The following is a 21,170-nucleotide window of genomic DNA, read 5'->3' as shown; positions in this document are numbered from 1 at the left end:
CTCTGTTTTAGTACATTTTTTTACCTCAGCTGTCTTTGAATATGTCTCCATAGCTTTACAATTCCAGTACTGGTGCAGAATAAAACAAACCATATCTCCATCTGGTGTAAACAGTGAGTGAAGCAGGTTTAATGCATTTGTTTATGCCACTGGTAGATTTGGCCCTTATTGGTTTTAAAATACCCTCTATAAGGAGAAAGGATTTGAAAATTAGGTGCCAACTGCATTTTTATCTGAACATCAAACCTGGACTAATCCAGCACATCCTTTTAAGATTACTAGCAATTATTTTGTCTTTTCCCTTGAGTGGAGTTCCATTTCCTCAATATTCAGGCTTTGCCAGCAGGTCCTAAAGGGCACATTAATAGGTTTGTTGTGAGGCATTAAGAAAAGAGTGCAATGTCGGCTCTATATAGGTACTAAACAGGGTGCGACTTTATTTACAGTGTAAAGTGCATCACACAGAAGTCGTTTAAAACACACAACAAGCAGTGACATAAATGACAATACAGTACTGTTGGAGGGGAAAAATGTTCCAGCAAGTATCAAAACATCATCAACAGCACTAATATAACAGCCTCTAGTTTCAGCTACTCTGTTCTACCACCACATCCCCATACGAAACTGGTTACTGTCAACTGGGTTGATCCCAGGACTCCATGTACTAGTCAGTAGTGTGAAGCCGTAGAGCTAAAAGCCATTGCACAGCCCTAAAGTCTCTAGCAATGTCTCAGCAGCTCTAAGGACTGTTCTCACTGCCACTGGTCTGCTCTGGAGATCACCAGGGCAGAATCGGGGCACACACCAGAGCAGCACACTGGAGAAGGGACCAAAACATGAGAGTGACATCTAAACAAAGATCTGCTTTTCTCACCCGTGCACTCTTTCCCATGGGAAGTCCTGTGTTGCTCACTGCAGTGTCCATTCATATGCTGGTAAGGCAGCAAGGAGGTCAAGGAACAAAGTGCCTACAAATGGTGGTGACTATGGGTTGAAATGCAGACATTTCTTACTGAACACTAACTTCGGTCAAAGCTGTAAACGTTGATGGCTGTGGAGCTGGGAGACAGAAGATTGTTGCTACGTGCTAGCAGAGTTCATTACAAAAAGAAGTTTGCGGGAGCTGAAACGACAACTCTTCAGCTGGTTGCGGCTCCCACTGGGAAGAAATCTACATTCACATTAATTTGATCCCCTAATGACTCCTATTCTTTAACTACCTGCTTTTCTTTTAATTGGCTGAAAGCTTTTACTGGCTTACAATTTTGCTTGTTTCTTTCTTCCCCATTTCTGGTTTTGGGCTAACAGCCATCAGTTATGTGTCAGTATTTACTAGTGCCCTATTACTGTAACTGTGAGCTCATTTTGGTGTCGTATTGCTTTCCTGTGTCCAAGTTCATGCATTCATAAAAGGAAGGTAAATCTATTAAGGGCAGGGGGGGGTGGGGCAGGTTGTACACACTCTTAATCCAGAGGGTAACTAAGCAGGAATGCTACACAAGGTAAAATTTGTTTCTTCTTCTTTCCCAGTGCTGACTGCAAGTCACGCTTTTCTATTATTACTGGGAAAAAAATGGAGCTTCTGATCAATGACTCTCAGGTGCTCACTCTAACATCTTCTTTCATAGATCAGACTTTTTGCCAAGTGACAACTACCAAAGCTTTGACTGCAAAAAATGCATGTGATTTCCAGCTTCTAATTCCACCACCCTGCTTAAACATAGGTAAATCTTAGCATCTCAGTTCATTAGAGCATGACTTAACAATGGCATTCAGGTGTGTGTTATCCTCAGATGCAATGCGTTCAACAGTGTGAGAAAGAGAAATCTGGCAGTGTGTGTGCTCTCAGTATTTCTCACTCGGCCAGCATTTCTGCCTGTGTGTGTACTCAAGAGAGGCCTTTTCCAGTTCTCTAAGGGTTCTGCATAACACAAATACAACCTTTCTGTTTCACCTGTAAATGCAACAGGTGTCTTCTCTCTCCATCCTAGGGGTAGTCAAACTTTGGGACCCAAACCCCATGTATTCACCTAGGAGACAGCTGCTAAGACATGTATTTAGTAATTTACACAGGAAAGGGATGGTGGTTACAGGCAGGTGGTGAGTCCCACGGCAAGTGGGAAGCACAAGTTTCAGCGGCCTGTCTGCTTCCCACTGCTGGGTCCTGGGTTATCCAGCTTTAGAGTTACACCTGAACTGCCTGTAAGCCAAAATGCCTCAAAGGCTCTTGTTGGCTAGACTTGGTCCATCTTTCTCTGAATGACATGATGTTCTCTCATCTCTTTTAAATTTTTGACCATATGACCAATAAATCTCAGGTAAAATCCATGCTGATGCCTTCCACTAAGTCACTCTCCAATTATGTTAATGACACATAATATTCATTACAGAATCTTCTTCTTATGCCCACCAGAAACCGTGGTTACAACATGGACTTTATCACATATGCTTCTAATTTACATCAACATGAGTTCAGAAACAGGCCCAATGCAAAGCTTAGCGGCTCAGTTAGCCTTGCGTAACTATTCTTTACTGTTGAGTTGCTGGACAGCAATATGCTTTGGCAGATGGTAAGCAGAATTGCCACATTCTGTTTAATCATGGTTGGCAGTGTAGTATGGTTTAATTAGCTTACTGTATATAAGAAATGGGAGTGACTTCGCCGTACACAACCATTTCCTCAATGGGCAGTAGGAGTCTTTACATTTGTATGTGTATGTGTGTACGGTGTATGTGTAGCAGCATATATTTGATAATACTTTTGTAAATGAAAAATACAGAGGATTTCTTTAAAAATTGAAAGGTATAGCAAAAATGTATCACAAAATAAAATACAAACCAAGGGAGCCGGGGCAGAAGGGAAGCAATGGATTTGATTTACAATGCATTAGATTCCAAGCTCTGGTGCCTAGGCTGAAGTAAGATATCTGAATGTACAACTGCTGCTCTGATGTTAAAAGGGATAGAATCCAGCCTTCCGTTTCCTGTGTCAAAAAAACCAAACAAAGTAAAATCGGTGCTGTACTGAACATACAAACCAAGGTCAGCAGTGAGGCACAAGAGGATGGTTTCTGAAAATACCAGGGATCAGTGCCACAGCTCAAGATGGCATACTAAGAGATGAAGAAGGTGGGCATGTGGAATAGGGGTATCTAGCATTTAATGTAAATCATGACTCATCACAGAGCAGTTTGGGGCTAATCTTGTCCTGGATGCTGATAAAAGCTTTTGGCCCTTTCAGCTTCCCCTTACAAATCACACCTAGTTAACCTGCAACAGCGAATTTCTGCTATCGTGGCATTTACTTCTGTTCTGTCTGTACTGTTTTTTGGTCCTTAGCACAGTATCGCACTCTGTAAAGAGCCATCAGTGGTTGAGGCCAAAGCTTAATAAAATACAAACCAGATCTCCGTGCTTCTTCCTATCTTTTCCCCTCCACCCACCAAGTTCTGGGTGGGAAACTTCCTCTCAAACAGCTCTTGAAGGGACGAGCTGCTACATCACAAGCCTGTAGGCCTAATGATTCACCTCTCAGATTTCACAATGCTGCACAGAGCTGTGGACTTGGACAGAAAAAACAAAACAAACACAAAATGAAACAAAACCCAACCAAAACTCAAGAAGGGTCCAGCTTGGTAATAGCCTGAAACTTTGCTTTGCTTTAGAGATAAACTCCATAGCTTTTGGCTGCTAAATCCACTGGATTTGGGCTTCTCTGATTCATGTCCTACACAGAAATACTATCAGACTTCAGACGTGTAGCTCTCAGTCTAAAGCTGGATACTGTTTGTTGGGAGTATATTAAAGTTGCTTCACTTTGGTATACATAATCACAGATGACAAATGAAAACTATTGCTTTTGGACAACACAATTTCTCAAACAAGCATATTTTGTGTAGCTTTAAGTTAAATAGTATATCAGAGAGACAGGGATGAATGTCTGTCACTACCTGTCCAGAAAGAAGAACAGAAAAAATGTACAATGTCACAGGGTTTGTCTGTATCCCAGAGAAAAATCTTAATATTCAGCTGTTATTGATTTAATTCTCCAGGATAATGAACTGATGTGTTCAGTAGGAGCCCGTGAGTTGAGGTATAATTATTTTTGATAGCATGTGTTTCATGGCCCTCGTTAATATTCTATACAGGGAACAGAACTCATGCTGCATGTTTTGTTATTATATCTGATTCCCGACCATAACATTACCATTCCACCTGCCTTCCCTCTTTGAGGTTGTAAGTGGCCTTTAAAGACTGCATGAAATAAAGCAGCTTTCCAAAGAAAAACTGAGTCCTGTTCAGACTGCCCTCAAGGCCAAACACCCAAACTTCACAAGCTAACTTTAAGGAACCAAAGCTACAATTAAGGTTTGTAAATGCTGTCTTGCGTGGTGATGGGGCTCACTGATTTGAAAACCTAGTCCACTACTGGCCCCATTAGACATGAATCAGCAAACCAAAACACCAGCACTGGCAAAACTCTCTGAAAGGGAGCACACGTGAACTAGGTCTGAGCCCAGTCCTTGGGGCTCTTGATACAGGGACTGCCCTGCCAGCTGATGTGAACTTGGGCTTGACTCAGAGGCACAGTGTTGTACTCTTTAAATGATTACAGCACTTGGCACCAGGTTTAACAAGAGCTATTTTCTATAATATCAGTTACATGGCCCTAGTCTTGAATCTGGACCCGGCTGAGGTATATATGTAGTTCAAAATGAACGGTTGTACACCACAGGCCACCCAAATTTCCTGAAGAACATTCTGCATTGCATTGCAACAAACATTTCCATTTACACCACCAAAAATAAGACTAAACCTTGCAGGTTTGCCTGTCTGCTTAAACGTGAATGCACCATTTCCTGAGTTTTCTAGAAGTCTGGCAATCATTTTGCAGAGAACTCTCTAAGGTCTTTCCAGATTGCCCATAAATCATGAGCCACCCAATGACCACTGATTTACAGGATCTAGAGGTGCTCAAAATGTGAAAACTAAATTGCACATTCTTTGGATTCAGAGTTCAGAAGGGTGTGATTCAGCGCAGCTGTGGGAAAATGCTCAGCAACACTTACCTAGAGCAGTCATGTCCAGTCCACGATGAGGGACAATAGCACCGATTTGGTCGTATGCACCTCCCACCATTTAAGCAAGGCAACTGGCAAATAGCTGCATAAAAATACACAAGCACAGAGTTGCATTAATGAGCACACTCACAAAAAGCTGATTAAGGAACAGGGCACTGAAGATCCAGCCTGCATTATTCTGTTAAGAACAGACTACTTTTAAAAGTAAAACATTAAGCATCGGCTATGAGTCTGTTGTAGAAGACCGTTTGCTCTGGAAAGGGCAGCCTGAGAAGCACATCTCTACTGAATGTGATTTGACCCTCTCTACTAATTTGGCTATCTGCTGCAGCGTATGAGCTGCACAAAACAGCCAGTTTATTAGTGTATGTTGCCTTAAAAATTCTGTTCTTTTTGCCTCAAGTTGTGGCAAAAAAAAAAAAGAATGCAAGTGGAAGCTGGTGGAGGAACTAGAAAAGTCAGAAGATCAACAGGAGAATAGGCCTTATTTCTAGGAAGGAAACATTGGTGTTTATTTGAAAGGAATGTGATGGCTAAATAGTAGCCAGGACAAGCAGACACCAGACATGGTAAAAAAGTATAGAAAGACGCAGCATAAACAGAGCAAGTCAAAGGTCAGAAAACCATTTACAGATCAACAGCAGGTATGGAGTAAGACTTCACACAATGGCATTTGTATGGCGACAGGGAAAGGGAGCAGAAAATGACAGTGAGTTCCTCAAAGACACTGGATAGCTGTAAGAGGTGTGATGAGGTGTTAGAGGCCATTTGAGTTAGAGAACATACACCAGCCTGCCTGATAGGGTTGTGCTGGGCCAGCTGTGAAATGGCTGCACTTGCTTTTGTGTGACAGCTGAACTGAAGGGTATCAAGTAACCAAACAAAAGTCGAAGCTTCAAGTCTTCCTATCAATTTTGAGACTGGAAAATAAAGCCCCATACAATTCAGAGAACAGATTCAGAGGTTCACTTAATGAGGTCCTTCAAACATAGACATTTACAATGCAAGTAAGCTGAAAGACATGTCGTCGTTTACACAGATAATGCCGTATCTAGAGGACAGACCTAAAGATACCAGTGAGGACAAATGCCGGGTAATATTTTTGCAAGGAATATGCATCAGAAAACACTGATTAAAATGGAATTACAGGAAATGGAAATGAGTAATCATAGGAATGTGAAAGAGATGAAAATACACTACTCTGATTCCTCTGGGCCAAATATAAACAAACAATGGCACAAGGTTATAGAGATGGACCATCTCTGTGCAATTAAGCGCACCAAGTTTGTCATGTTGAAAATGACTTTGGATTCTGTAATGAAGTGTATGAATGGAAACATCTTTAGCTCTCACTTTATGAACAAAATTATTTCTGTGAGACCAGCTGTTAATCCAAATATTTCTCATTTAACTTCACTCTGTCATGGCAAAAGGTGAAGACCAGTAAGTAAAACAAGAAGTGGTTTAATAACTTCATAAGCAGTGGTTATGAGCTTTTATGAATGGGCTTTGGCACAGATGCAGTTGCTAAGCAGATTTTTTTCTGTAGCTACCAAAAAGCGAGTCGGCCGGAATAGATTTGAATTGCTGGCCCCAAAGTGAAAAAAGCCAACTACCCTCCTCAACCACCTATGCTTTTATACCTGCGAAACTGTGAAATACGAAAGGAAATGATGCATTATGTGCTAGGCAAGTGTCCCTTCAAAAGACAGTAGTTCTGAGTTAAAATGTTCACTCTGGAATTACAATTTGCTGAAGGATGGTTGGGTTTGCAGTGTACCACACAGCTTATCCACCAGACTCATTATTCTCATCAGTTGAACAAATAATATGAATATCCGTTAACAAAATCACAGAATCACAGAATCACAGAATGTTAGGGATTGGAAGGGACCTCAAAAGATCATCTAGTCCAATCCCCCTGCCGGAGCAGGAACACCTAGGTGAGGTTACACAGGAAGGGGTCCAGGCGGGTTTTGAATGTCTCCAGAGAAGGAGAATCCACAACCTCCCTGGGCAGCCTGTTCCAGTGTTCCGTCACCCTCACTGAGAAGAAGTTTCTTCTCAAATTTAAGTGGAACCTCTTGTGTTCCAGCTTGAACCCATTACCTCTTGTCTTACTGTTGGTTGTCACCGAGAAGAGCCTGGCTCCATCCTCGTGACACCCACCCTTTATATATTTATAAACATTGATGAGGTCACCCCTCAGTCTCCTCTTCTCCAAGCTAAAGAGACCCAGCTCCCTCAGCCTTTCCTCATAAGGGAGATGCTCCACTCCCTTCATCATCTTTGTGGCCCTGCGCTGGACTCTCTCCAGCAGTTCCCTGTCCTTCTTGAACCGAGGGGCCCAGAACTGGACACAATATTCCAGATGAGGTCTCACCAGGGCAGAGTAGAGGGGAAGGAGAACCTCTCTCGACCTACTAACCATCCCCCTTCTGATACACCCCAGGATGCCATTGGCCTTCCTGGCCACAAGGGCACAGTGCTGGCTCATGGTCATCCTGCTGCCCACCAGGACCCCCAGGTCCCTTTCCCCTACACTGCTCTCTAATAGGTCATTCCCCAACCTGTACTGGAACCTGGGGTTGTTCCTGCCCAGATGCAAGACTCTACATTTTCCCTTGTTATATTTCATTAAATTTTTCCCCGCCCAACTCTCTAGCCTGTCCAGATCTCGCTGGATGGCAGCACAGCCTTCTGGCGTGTCAGCCACTCCTCCCAGCTTGGTGTCATCAGCAAACTTGCTGATAGTACACTCGATTCCCTCATCCAAGTCATTGATGAATATATTGAACAGTATTGGTCCCAGAACTGACCCTTGAGGCACTTCACTAGATACAGGCCTCCAACCAGACTCTGCCCCATTGACCACGACTCTCTGGCTTCTCTCCTTCAGCCAGTTTGCAGTCCACCTCACTACCCGATCATCCAGTCCACACTTCCTCAGTTTAGCTGTGAGGATGCTGTGGGAGACGGTGTCAAATGCTTTGCTGAAGTCAAGGTAGACCACATCCACCACTCTGCCATCGTCAATCCACCTTGTTACGTCTTCATAAAAGACTATGAGGTTGGTCAAACACGACTTCCCCTTGGTGAAGCCATGTTGACTGTCCCTGATGACCCCCTTATCCTTGATATGTCTTAAGATGGCACCAAGGATAAGGTGTTCCATCACTTTCCCAGGGATGGAGGTGAGGCTGACCGGTTTACAGTTGCCCGGGTCCTCCTTCTTGCCCTTTTTGAAGCCTGGAGTGACATTTGCTTTCCTCCAGTCCTCAGGCACCTCTCCCATTTCCCAAGACTTGGCAAAGATGATGGAGAGTGGTCCAGCAATGACTTCAGCCAGCTCCCTCAGCACCCGCAGGTGCATCCCATCTGGACCCATGGATTTATGGATGTCCAGATTGCTTAACTGGTCCCTAACCCAGTCCTCATCAACTGAGGCAAACTCCTCCATTGCCCTGCCTTCCTCTGGGGCCTCAGGGGTACGGGGCTCCTCAGGATAGCCTCCGGCAGAGTAGACAGAGACAAAGAAGGCATTCAGTAACTCTGCCTTCTCTGTATCTTCTGTCACCAGGGCACCCACCCCGTTCATCACTGGGCCTACATTGCCTCTGGTGTTAGTTTTATCTGCCATGTATTTGAAGAAGCTCTTCCTGTTGTCCTTGACCCCTCTCGCCAGGTTTAACTCTAAGGAGGCCTTAGCTTTCCTAGTTGCCTCCCTACATCCTCTGACAACAGCCTTATATTCTTCCCAAGTGGCCAGCCCCTCCTTCCATGATTTGTAAACCCTCCTCTTCCACTTGAGTTTGCCCAGCAGTTCCCTGTTTAACCACGCAGGTCTCCTGGCTCCCCTCCTTGACTTCCTGCGCGTCGGGATGCACTGATCTTGAGCTTGGTAGAAGCAGTCCCTGAATGTTAACCAACTATCTTGGGCCCCTTTACTGTCAAGCAGCCTTGCCCACGGGATTTCCTCCAGCAATTGTTTGAAAAGGCCAAAGTCGGCCCTGCTGAAGTCCAGGGTTGCAATTCTGCTCGGTATTCTGCTCCCGCCACATGAGATTCTGAACTCCACCATCTCATGGTCACTGCAACCAAGGCAGCCCCCCACCTTTACTGCTTCAACCAGACCCTCCTTGTTAGCAAGGACGAGATCCTGTCTGGCTGAGTAGTCCTTCCAGCAAACATCAGGGTAGTTAAAATCCCCCATAACAACCAGAGCCTGTGACTGTGAGGCCACGCTCAGCTGCCCGTAGAAGGCCTCATCAACTTCCTCACCCTGATCTGGTGGCCTGTAATAGACTCCCACAACAGTGTCACCCCTGCCAGCCTGCCCCTTAATTCTCACCCACAGACTCTCAACTTGCTCCTCAGCTGCCCCTGGGCAGTACTCTATACATTGTAGTTGCTCTCTCACGTAAAGAGCAACTCCACCACCACGCTTGGCTGGCCTGTCTTTCCTGAAAAGGACATAGCCATCCATGACCACATTCCAGTCATGTGAGCTGTCCCACCATGTCTCTGTTAATGCCACCAGATCATAATCCCCTGACCGAACGCAGGTTTCTAACTCCTCCTGCTTATTCCCCATGCTGCGCGCATTGGTGTACAGGCACTTCATGGAGTGAGCCGAGTACACCGATTTCACCCTAGGGGCCTGAGAACAAAAAGCACAAATTCCTCCTCCAGTTCACACAATCAGCCCCTCCAAAGTCTTGCAGGAAGGTAAAACCAGGCTTTCATGTTAAGGCCGTGTTGACAATCAGTTAAGGTGCATCTGGACAATAAAAATACAGTGAAGAAACTATAAAATAATTTTTTAAATAGTTAACATTCATTAGTGATTGAGATTTAATAATGATTGGAAAACAGTTCAATTATCACTCAATTGCTGTTTTATTGGCTGCTTCCACAGGGACAAGTCTTTAAAAAACTCACATTTGTTTAGTCTTGATGCAGAACCACGTATCTCAAATTTGGGCTCAAATATTATCCCTAATTGCAAATGAGCCTCATGTCACACAAGCTGACTTGCCAGGACACAGCTCTGGAGCCTAGGATCACTCCCCTCACTGTTCTGGTGTGCTACATGCTCCTCAGCCTTGGTAAGCTGCAAGTAAGATATTTAGCAAAATGCAGCGTGTGTTAAATTTGTTCAGAGAACTCAGATGATTCCTAATGTAAGGTACCCATGTACCATGTACATAAGTATCACGTATCCGTTAAACTCAAACATCCTTAAACAAATCCTTGCTTTACTCTGCCCTCTTGCCTAGCTCAGAACTCAGGCAGTAAGTGGGAAACCCCTAAACCAGACAGTTATGTGGTGAAAAACCTCTGCAGTACCTGCAACTTGTTTGTGAGTTTAATAGTGAGCTGCATGTGCTGAAGAAGCAAATGAAATTCTAACTCTTCTTGGAATGGACAGTATAGTTTTATTCTTCTCTTTGGAAATCCTCTCTCCTCTGTATTGCTTTTTGCAGACCGCACTCTTGTGAATGCTGTCTCTCCTTTCTGGGAGGAAACTTTTTTGAGGATTTTAAAGACTCATCAGAGACTACTCTGAAAATCGTTAGAAGCTGGGGACACCAAATCCTCCAGGAATATTATTGCAGGCCTGTGTTGTCCTGTGAAAAGCTTAGTAGTCCTAGGCATTGATAGTAGAGTCACAAAAGGTGAGAAAAAAATGCAGGTGGAAGGAGATTTACCCGTATGGCAGCGTGATCCAGTCCATCCAGGGGGGCAGTCACACTGGTAAGGGGCCACACAGCGACCTCCATTGAGACATGGCAGAATGCATATCGCTAAGGAGAAGAGAACCAGTTAAAAGAATTGTCTCCCATGAAAGCAAAGGATAAAGTGTACAAGGAAAGAACTTATGTTGAAGTAGAAACTCTACTACCCCTCGAACTGTTTGCATGCAGTATCAGCAGAGTTGAGTAGGATCTACCCACAAGGCATGAGCAGCAAATATGGGTGGCTTAGCAGCCAGAAACAAGCAGGAATGATGACAAACAAATGGGTGGGCTGGAACAATTGCTAGAATCTTTCAGGTGTCTGTAGACTCTGTGCTCAATAGAAATGAGCAGGGTCGTTTTCTTGTTTCTAATGTGAAAGAACAGAGAACTTCCACGGAGCTCACAGGACTAACCTGTACCATCAAGAATTACACGTCTGTATCATTAAACTAGTAGAGCTTTGCATGTTTTTCAGAGTAGTCAGGCCTCTCTTAAGAAGATGGATCTATCCTGTTACCTGTGAAATGTAGCGTGAACTACAAGGTGACTGAATTCTGTCAGAGGTCTGTGGCCTCACCTGTGGTCTGATCCTGAGAGATCAGTGCCCAAAGCTGGTACTCAAAAATCCCGTTGGCTTTTGAGAATAGGCCCTCAGCTCCAAAGTCTAAACCTATTTTTTCTGTTCACTGATGCACCTTGCTTGGCAAGCAATGCTGCAAAACTGAGGCAGCACTAACCAGTTGCGAGAATCAATTTCCCATCTCCTCACTACCTATGCCAAAATAATGAAAGAAAAAAAAAAGAGAGCCAGTGCCTGCATCTGCATGAAGTGTGATCTGGCTAGTCAGCTGCCTGTTCATTTTCCTCATGCAGTAAAACAGGGTCTGAATTGGGATGACAGATCAAAAGGACTGGAGGCATAAAATTTGTCCTCTGGTCCTGAAGAATGCATTAAATATCATTACTAATGGTAAGGTAAAGAAATCAATTGCGGCATACCAAACACAAATTCTGCCAGACACAGGGCTCAGGCCTCTTCTGCTGAAACTGTGAAACACACAGGGCTGAGTTTGCATGTCTGGCTATGGTGGTGCTGACAGACAAAGGGCCAGCAAAAGGGGCACTGTGTGAATGCACCACAGAGCTGGAGTTTCTGTAAATGCAGAAGGACAAAACCTGCTGAACCTCTTCTCCTCATTCTGTATCCACAGCTAATTTGTTCCATATGGAACTGATGCTGCCACAGAGAAGACTTGAAAGCTGCAGATGTGGTACATCTACCCAGGAAAATGCTTGAACCACATTCCCTTCCATGAACTACAAAAGGAGGTGCCACATATTTTTGTAGGTCTGCAAGTACGCTGAGAGCCAGAGCTAGTGACACCACCTCAGCTGCAGGTGTTCTTGAATGTGCTACAGATTTACGTCAGGGCCATACTGAGTACTAAATACATTAAGGGTGCTTTCCTTTTCTACCCACATATATTCATGACTAACTATGTGTACAGTAATAAGGCTTCACATGCAGCAGCTACACCAGCATGAAAAAGCTAGCCTTCCCAAATTCCTTGTGCTAGGGTCATCACAGAAAAAAAAAAAAAGGGAAACGTGGCACAAAGTGGCATCCCCCACGTCACCCAGGGAATCTCTGACAAACCCAAGTCAGATTTGGCTCTTTTCAACCACAACAGATCCAGTTCTCTGACTATTCAGAGTTTCAGGCCAGGAAAAGCCAGACTGGAAATTGTGGGGTACAAGTACACAGATCAGGAAGGATAGCATGGAAAAGGTGACACAGTTGTGTTATTTGAACATTAATTGATCAGGTTCATAATAACAGACTTAATAAAAAAGGAAACCAAGAAATACAGGCAGCCACCAGCAGAACACATATATTTTCTGTTCTAACCTCTGTTTTCTCCCCCAAACTGTCATGTGTGGCTATTGGAAACAGACTTTGGAGAACTGAAGCAGGCTATTCTTCAACCATAGTAAAAGAGTACCGATGAACAAAATCATATCAATTAAAAAAGTGTGTGTTTTAGTTTGGAGATGTCAGAGGATGGTCATTTGTCTAGAAACAAGCAACCAGTTGGTCCTTCCTGTTGTTTCTAATTTGTCAAACAGAATAAAGTAATGATTTTTACATATATTTGGCTCTTATGCCTTTAATTTTCCCACCTGGTTCACTACAATAAATTCACTTGTCTTACCTACAACAGCCTTAAAATTACACTTAGGGATGATATACATACGCTCTTCACAGAGACGACCCATCCAGCCATCCGGACATGAGCAGGCATTCGGTCGCTCACAGATCCCACCATTCTGACACGGGAACCGACAGACAGCTGAAAACAATACAATTCCATGACAAACTCAAGACGGTTAATTAGAAGCTTAGTAATTCAGCATCTTCACAGATCTTTGTAGCTGTAAAGTCTAGAGAAGAATAAACATATGTAGTGAAGTTCAGAAACATAACTTGACTTTGATTTCAAGGGCTACACCATTTTCTGACTCTGTGTGTCTGACTAGGTACTGTGAGCAAGAGTGTGGGAACTGTTAATCAAAAACTGTCCACAGCAAGAATGAAAACTTTGAAGTTTTTAGCATAGTTGTTTAAATTATCTGGACAATGTTTTAAGGCTGATGCTATGCTTTATCTGCTTTTCCCCACTAATTTTTTTGTAAAACAAAACAAAAAACCCCACCCCAAACAAAAAGGATCACATTTTTGTTTGTTTATTTTTCTTTTTTTCCTCTTCTAAATCAACTCTACAATAAAATCAAGTTTTCTTCTAACCTTGGTATGAAAAACCAAGAAAATGCCTTCTGGCATAATACAGGTTTTGTCGAAAGTACAATTAAACATTGTGGTAGAACAAGCAATTTTTATTGCACTATTATCCAGTGTAATGAAGAGTGACCAACAAGGGTGCAGCAGTGGTACAATGAAGTGTTTACCTGTGGAACCCAAAGTTTGCTTATAAACCTCACTTAGCATTCGCACTGACTGGTGCTCCTTGGCTTGCACACCTGTTAGTAAGCATCGGATCATAAAAGTGAGGAATTTGAAGTGGACTTTATCATGCTAGCCCAATATGTTGCCTGGCTGGGCAGGCTTTGGACTTCATCATAATTTCTATGACATTGCATCATATCTTGCCTAATACATCCAGGGTTACCAGGACTACTTTACAACATCAAGTGGCAAGATAACTACAAACATGTTAAATTTGGAGACCACTGGAGGAAGTACAATCCTTGTCATGTTGATATCCATACTATATACAGAAGATAAAAAATTGTGGCTTCGAGACAATATTACAGAACAAATAAGTAATCAGACTAACTTCTAATTAGTGGTAGTTATGAACACACAGTAACCTCAAGAAACTCAGTCTGAACTATTAATTGCATCCTATCTTTAATTAGTTACTAGGTGAGCAAACTACGAGTTTAAGACTTTGTTCAATGTAAGTATTAAATACAAACAGTGGTTTAGCACACTGAAACATTGTTCAGACCTGAGCTCCACATTGGAAAGAATACAAATCTTCCCCTGATAGGACCATACTTGAGTCACTCTTGAAGCTAAGCCATGCCCAGCTGCAAGCTACAGCTTGAAGTCTGCTGAAATCAGGCCAAAGCTTTTCCCATTTTATTTTTCAGTCTCAAGCGCCTTCCCATCAAATGTCAGCTGATAAAGAGAATGGGAAGAGACCTTAAGGCCCTGGCAGGTTCGCATAAGCTGCAATATATTAACAGGCATTTTGAACAATTTTTGTTGTAAAGATATCTATGACTATGCAGACAGCTTGTCTCTGGGTGTTGATGAAAGCAGAATAGTGTGTCAACCTGATTTCCTTTGTGCAATGAAAAATTATAGAAGTTGAATCAAAAGCCATTTAAAGCTTTGTGTGATCCATACCACTTAGATGATATCCCAATTAATGTATAATGGGATAGGAGGTAAAAGGTTTGTGTATAAATGACCATTCCACGTTAAATTCAAAGCCCATGAAAAATGGTCTCTGAAATGTATTTTCTCTTTCTCTGTCAACAGAGAAGATGCAAATATTTAATGAGTCATAGAAATCTCTTTGTATGGCAACTCCATCCTGCTCAGTGATCCAGGATCTCAGGCAGAGACAGGCTTTTCCTGGATTTCTGCCCAGGCCCTGGTTGTGAAACTGAATGAGTAGGACAGTATCATCCCTAGGTGTGCACTTGTTATACACCAATTTAGGCAGGCAGAGACTCTGTGTCTGTAGCTGTGGGGATTATTCTTCATTTGATAGACAAGACAAGAGAAAGGCTTGAGGCGGGAAGTTAAGCTGGGATCTCGTTCTCTTTTTTTTGCTATCGTAAGAGAAGGTCGGACAAATGCAGTCCTGATGCACTGGGGAGAGAATGGGAACCATTAACTGTGACTTTAGTTAGTGGTAGCAGATCTCACATCCATGGTATCAATCTTGATCTTTGAGATCCCCTTGTAAATCCATGCCTAAGAGTTATCTCCATGGGACACAAAAGCATTGCATTGCTGCAAGACAAACATAGTTAAGAAGGGGAAAAAAAAATTTCTGATATCTGTTCTCAGCCTTGCCTAAAAGCTTTTGTGTGGCTGCAAGTGAACAATTTCCTCCACACCTCAGCTATGCTCTATCGTGCTCTTGTTTGCTGGTGGGGTATGAACTTTTTGGACAGCAGCCCCACACTTACCACTCCCAGTCAGCAAGATGTGGGCAGAGGGCAAATAGACAACACAGATTTCAGAGCATTTCAGAGAGCAAAAATTGGAGTTGTACAAGCTGTGTGCATCTGTGCAGCCTGCCGAGTCCTGTGGATGTTTATAATCAGCAGATCCAGGCTGATACTTCTCACCTCTGAAACTCAGATCAGAATCTGGCCAGTGATCTCTAACCAGCAGTGATTCAGGCAAGTGCGGCTGTGGTGAGAGCTCTCCCAAAGAAGTTAACAAAGTCTGCTTTTTAATTATAACATTTACGTTAACTAACCTGTTCAACCAGGCCAGAATGTTTCCAGCAAGCATAGGACACATTAATAATCAGCTCACAGAGCGAAAACCGAGAAATGCAGCGTGAGTCACTACAAAGAGTGCTTTCATGTTGCTTGTGATGTAGACCACAAAGGCTTGTGTCCTGTAGGCCCTTTGTTAGGCAAATCCCTTAAATGAATTATAAAGCAGTTTTGAAATATTTTTTTGGCATGTGTCAGGAAAACACAGGTTGGTCATCTCAGAAACATCTTTGGTCCTTTTTAGTTGCCCTTTCAGGTGAAAAGGGGAGGAGAAATTGTTAATACACCAAAAGACAGGTTATTCTGTTTTCCTGCACTACACTCTGATCATCCGTCCACCTCATCATTTCATTTTTGAAACAAATTTCCCTAATACTTCTTCCTCTGAACAGTTTCAGTACACTCCGTGGTGTTGCAAACAGGACATGTTTGACAGTGCTTTGCAGATCAGCCGTTCCATGTTGCTAGTAGCCAGTGGCAAAAACCTCTCTTAGCAGAAAACTACAGCCCTTAGCATAAAGCAGGGCTATGTGTAACTGACAAATAGTGAATAAGAATAAAAGGTAAAGCTGGCAATATTAAAGTGAAGAATGCAAAGTGTTACCAGATGAAGAGATAATATCCAAATATTTTTGCTAACTAATTCTAGCTTAGGTAGAGTAGATACTATGCAGAAATTCCTTGAATTCTGTAGCCACCAGTTTAGAAAGAAATGACAAGATATTTGGCAAACTTTTCAGAAAGGGCTTCGTGCTTTGGGAGTGTCAATTTCTAACAGGACTTTTGGATACCTTTTGACATCTGAAGTGACTCAGATGCTTTTACTGTACATCTTCTTTACTTGGCTACTTGACAGGTGATTCTTCATGGCAATGGTAACCAGGAGAAACCTGTATTTCAGGAGCAGCTTCTCTATTCCTGAAATGTTCAGGAGCTACAAGCCCACTTTTTTGGGTCTGGATCTCCTCAAAATGATCTACTGATCATGATTTTTAGGCAAGGCAATTATAACTATCAGATACAGAATATTAACAGAGTGCCTCCTTTCACAGAGCAGGGCAACTCAGCTTGTCTAGGTCTTAACATTCATAATATTTTGCTGACAGAATTAATATAAAAAAACTAATGACAGGACTCTGGTTAGTCAGGCTTAGCACAGTATAGAATCCTCCATCTCCAAAGGGCTTCTGACCTAAATAGAAAATCGCCGAGGAAGGAGGAAGTAGTTTTGCTTCTATTTTTTGAAGGAGGAAAGGCAGACTTGACAAATTTGATGATGCCCCTAATGTTCCCAGATGAGTATTCAGGCACCTTTCCTCTTCTGTTCAAGTTTTTGGGCTCAGGGAATGGGTCTGCTTGTGACTGGCCACTGAGGTGCCCTAAGTTTTTTTTCTTTTAATACTCACATTTCTAAACACAATACCTAAGGCTCAGTTTGTAGCATGGTTGCTGTTACACCAGCTGAGATAACACTTCAAGGGGCAGCTAACTCACTGCTCTACAGCTACCTGGCAGCAGACGGCTAGTCAAGCCTCTGATATGGAAATGGCAGATTACAAGGTCTCTTCCATCAAAGCCCTGTGACCCTGGAACTCTTTTGCTATGCCTTATCCTTGGTTTTAAGTTAGTGTTTGAAGATGCTTATATCTGTTTTTAACAGTTTAGTTTATAATCTCTTCTGTGTTGCCTTCCCCCATTTCCTGTTCAAAAGGTTTTATTGATCTGAATCTTCCATGTGGAAGAGTTATTTCTGTAATTTAAACAAGTTAATTTTTTAGCCCGACAACCCCAAAAGTGACATTTTCCTGCTGGTATGCCAAGGGTGGAAAGGCTAGGCTTTGTCTTTGGTATTTTGCTAAAGGCATGAATTTACTGCAGCACTTAGTGTGAATTGTTTAGTGAGCTCTACCAACCTATCCTGAAGTATTTTATTGCAAAATAATTTTCAGGAGCTGCCAAGACGTAAACACAGCGAGAGACTAAGCACCCATTGGATCTCTTACTTTTGTTTTCTGCAGTGCTTGATCTTTGACTGTGAAAAACTGACTGGCAGTGCTTATCTGAAACAGCTCAGCATGTCAGAAAGGTAACTGGTTCTGTCACTTTCTCACAGAACATGTGAGGGGAGAGGATCTTAGGTGTGGGATACGACATTGTAGCAAAGATTAGCAAGGATTAAAGAGAAAATTGTGGAAAACCTCTCTCACTTGGAAATAAACACACACCCTGCACTTTGAATGCCCTGAGTGAAACCATGTTTGCACTGAAACTAGCTAAAATTTCGTATTTATTGCAGCTAGGATGACACTTCTGCGCTTATGTTAAGATATGCTTCTGTTAATAAAAAAGACTTACCTTTGCAGGTAGGTGGTGTTGTCCATGTTCCATTTTCTAAGCAAATGCTCCGCAGGGGCCCCTCCAGCATGTACCCACTGTAGCATGAATAGGTGACCATGTCTCCATACTGATAGAAGCTACCACGAATCAGAGCATTCTCTGTGTGAGCTGGGGGGCCGCAAGATATCTCTAAACAAAAGAAATCACCCAGAGTCTGGTGAGCTGCAATGCCTAAAAAATGCAGTTTTTAACCCTGCACATGGCGCTTTGCACAAAGGACCTGGGATATGCCAGAAGCAGCAGTGGTGGGAAATCAGTAAGTAGGCTTTCTTCATGGTGCAGACACTCACAGGGAGAACCTGTACATACACCCAGTGAGCAGGGACACAGCCAGGAGCAGCAATTTTAGGTAATGCAATGCTCGCTATACCCCACCAGATAGACTGGAAACTTTCAGATGGTCCTGAGGTATAACTGAGACTTTGTTTGTGGAGTGAGGATATGTCATTGTCTGAACTGAACAATGTTGCTCGCAAGAAGCCAAAACGCTTTCAGACATGCCTGCAAAAGGACATGATGCCTTTTGTCAGTGTCAACAAATACAATAAAAGCCAGCACCTCTCCCTACAACCCTTGTCTCATCACCTATAATTTCACAGGAATAATTCTCAGGATATTCAGAGTATTCAACAACGAATCCCAGTTCCAGTGCTTGCAAAAGATAAATCGAGAAGAAAATCACAGTAGGGCCTAGTAGCTAGCAGGACAAATGCTCTTAGGGCATCAACCCACATAGACATATTCTGGATGCTTTTAAAGAAACAACTCTGTTAGAAAAAAAGAAGAAATATCTCTTCTGTAGAGCTTCTTAGGTTGCCTTTATGTGCCTGGATCTCTCAGAGTGACCCACCTCTCCAAACGGCAACAGCAGACAAAAGCTTGCTTCTTCCAGAACAACTGCATGTAGGCAGAGAGCTCTGCTGATACATCTGTGCTGTCACACTCCTGTGTGATACCACTGTGGTCACCAGTGCTCTGGAAAGTATCAAACCCCTGTGGAACTGTACCTTATGTACTTACTTTCACACTTAGCTGTTGCTGGAGTCCAAGTCTCATCAGCATTACAGGTGATCACAGACTGCCCTTTCAGCTGGTAGCCTTCCCTGCACCTGATGGATATATTTTGACCAACGTAAAAATCCACCTCAGACAGAAGGGCATTCTCTGGGATTACGAAAGGCACAGGACAAGGGTTTGCTGTTCAAAGAAAGAGTGTGAGGAAAAGGGAGAAGGGAGGAAAAAGGGATGGAAAGAAGAGAACACTTTAGAATAGTTTCTGCAAATTTCGAAATCAAATCATATTAAAAGCAATAGAAATGTATGCTGCACACAAGTCCAACTTGCAATTCGATGCAAAGTTATGAGACTTAGGTCATAAAATAATAATAAAAGGTTTGATTCTCTGCTGTCACATATCTTGCTACCATACTCTATTGGTGCCAGTAGAATACATACTAAGGACTTAAGTGGGGAATATCCTACCTGTTACTATCAAACCATTCTCTCTTGTCCTTCCTGATTGCTATAACCTTACTACACGAAAGAGCCAGACTTATCCTACTTCTTGTTCTGAGGGGCTGGACCAATAAAGAGCAGCAAAAATCAGGTATTTGAGCAGAGACTTACAATAATATTCATTAGAATGTATAATTTCTCTGATAATCTTATTTATTGCTGGCTACTTTTGCATCGTCTACTGATCTCATAATGAATTTGGAAAATATTGGACTCTATACACAGCAGACATTGATGCCGGTTTCCTGAAACTAAAATCCTATGAGTCCTCTGTAACAGAAAAATTAAATGTCTCAACCACCCTAAGACTACAGTGGATCTTCATATTGGTTACAGACACATACAGCAACAAGGAGGGATATTGTGGGTGTGTGTGCATGGTGTGCATGTGTGCAAGGTGCTGTTTCGCAGAATCACAGAATAACTTATACACTCATGAAGTCCAACCTCCTCAAAGCAAGGCCAACTAGGTCAGAGGTTTCTCTGGGACCTGACCAGCTGAAATTTGAGTATCTCCAAGGATGGAGATTTCATGATTTCTCTTGGTCCCTGTTCCTCTGTTTGACTGCTATGATGGTGAAACACTTTTTCAAATACTTAATCGGAATTTCCTTTGTTGCAACTTATGTCCATTGCCTCTCATCCTACTACTGTGCTCCTCTGAGAAGAGTCTGCTCTTTTTCATTACATCCTCCCAATAGTCAATTGTAGACAATAAAGTCTCTCTTTGCCTTCTCCTACAAACTTTTCTCTTACCTGCTCCTCATATATCAAGTGGTTGACTACGATTGACTCAATTTTGTGTCAGCTTTCCAACTAAAGAAAGCTATGCAGAACACAGCTCATTCTTTTACTGTCACAAAAATACACTCAGACAAGCTAATGCTTTAACATGTCTCAGTAAATGCTCCCTTTGTTCCTCTGTAAAAAGGGGATGCACATCAACAAAACTCCCAATGGAGGCCAAACCAATTTTTTAAATTACAAGTGACAAATTCTGCTCATAGCCACTCCAGAAGAAAATTACAGTACAATTCCACAAAGATCTGCAGAAGTTGCTCTCATTTACTGGCAGTTTAAATGAAGAACAGTCTAGCCTTTAGTGCTTACAAATCGACAACACTTTTTCATTAAAAAGCAAACACACACGTTTACAGAGAGGCAAGGGATTACTCCATCTTCCATCTCTTGTGCAGTCTGCTGTCGAGTGCCCTTCCAAGCTGTATCCCCTTTTGCAGAAATATGATATTGTACTGCCAACTGTATTGTTTTCATAAATTGCCATCCCATTCAGCAAGGAAACTGGAACTTTGCATCTGGTCTCTGCAAAGGAAGAGGTCTCATTAATTCAGCTTGCTATTAGACCTGGACTTCCAACAATTCTTGAATT

At 42.6% G+C, this 21,170-nt stretch overlaps 1 protein-coding gene across 1 annotated transcript in view; it reads right to left on the bottom strand.

Annotated features, from left to right (window-relative positions):
- Positions 1–417: 417 nt before the first annotated feature.
- Positions 418–21,170, bottom strand: part of SVEP1 (sushi, von Willebrand factor type A, EGF and pentraxin domain containing 1) — a 131,474-nt gene continuing 110,721 nt past the window's right edge. Inside the window, exons 44-50 of the mRNA XM_065655399.1 lie at positions 20,930–21,103; positions 19,286–19,462; positions 18,224–18,394; positions 13,078–13,173; positions 10,793–10,888; positions 5,070–5,163; positions 418–2,984 (exon numbers count right to left, since the gene is read on the bottom strand). Of these exons, the coding sequence (XP_065511471.1) occupies positions 2,954–2,984; positions 5,070–5,163; positions 10,793–10,888; positions 13,078–13,173; positions 18,224–18,394; positions 19,286–19,462; positions 20,930–21,103 (839 nt within the window). The 3' untranslated portion in view covers positions 418–2,953. The remainder of the gene's footprint in view (positions 2,985–5,069; positions 5,164–10,792; positions 10,889–13,077; positions 13,174–18,223; positions 18,395–19,285; positions 19,463–20,929; positions 21,104–21,170) is intronic.

The sequence above is a fragment of the Caloenas nicobarica genome, chromosome Z (assembly GCF_036013445.1).
Source record: "Caloenas nicobarica isolate bCalNic1 chromosome Z, bCalNic1.hap1, whole genome shotgun sequence".
NCBI lineage: Eukaryota > Metazoa > Chordata > Aves > Columbiformes > Columbidae > Caloenas > Caloenas nicobarica.
The sequence above is the reverse complement of the archived record's forward strand: the minus strand, read 5'-3'. Positions and strand labels throughout refer to the sequence as shown.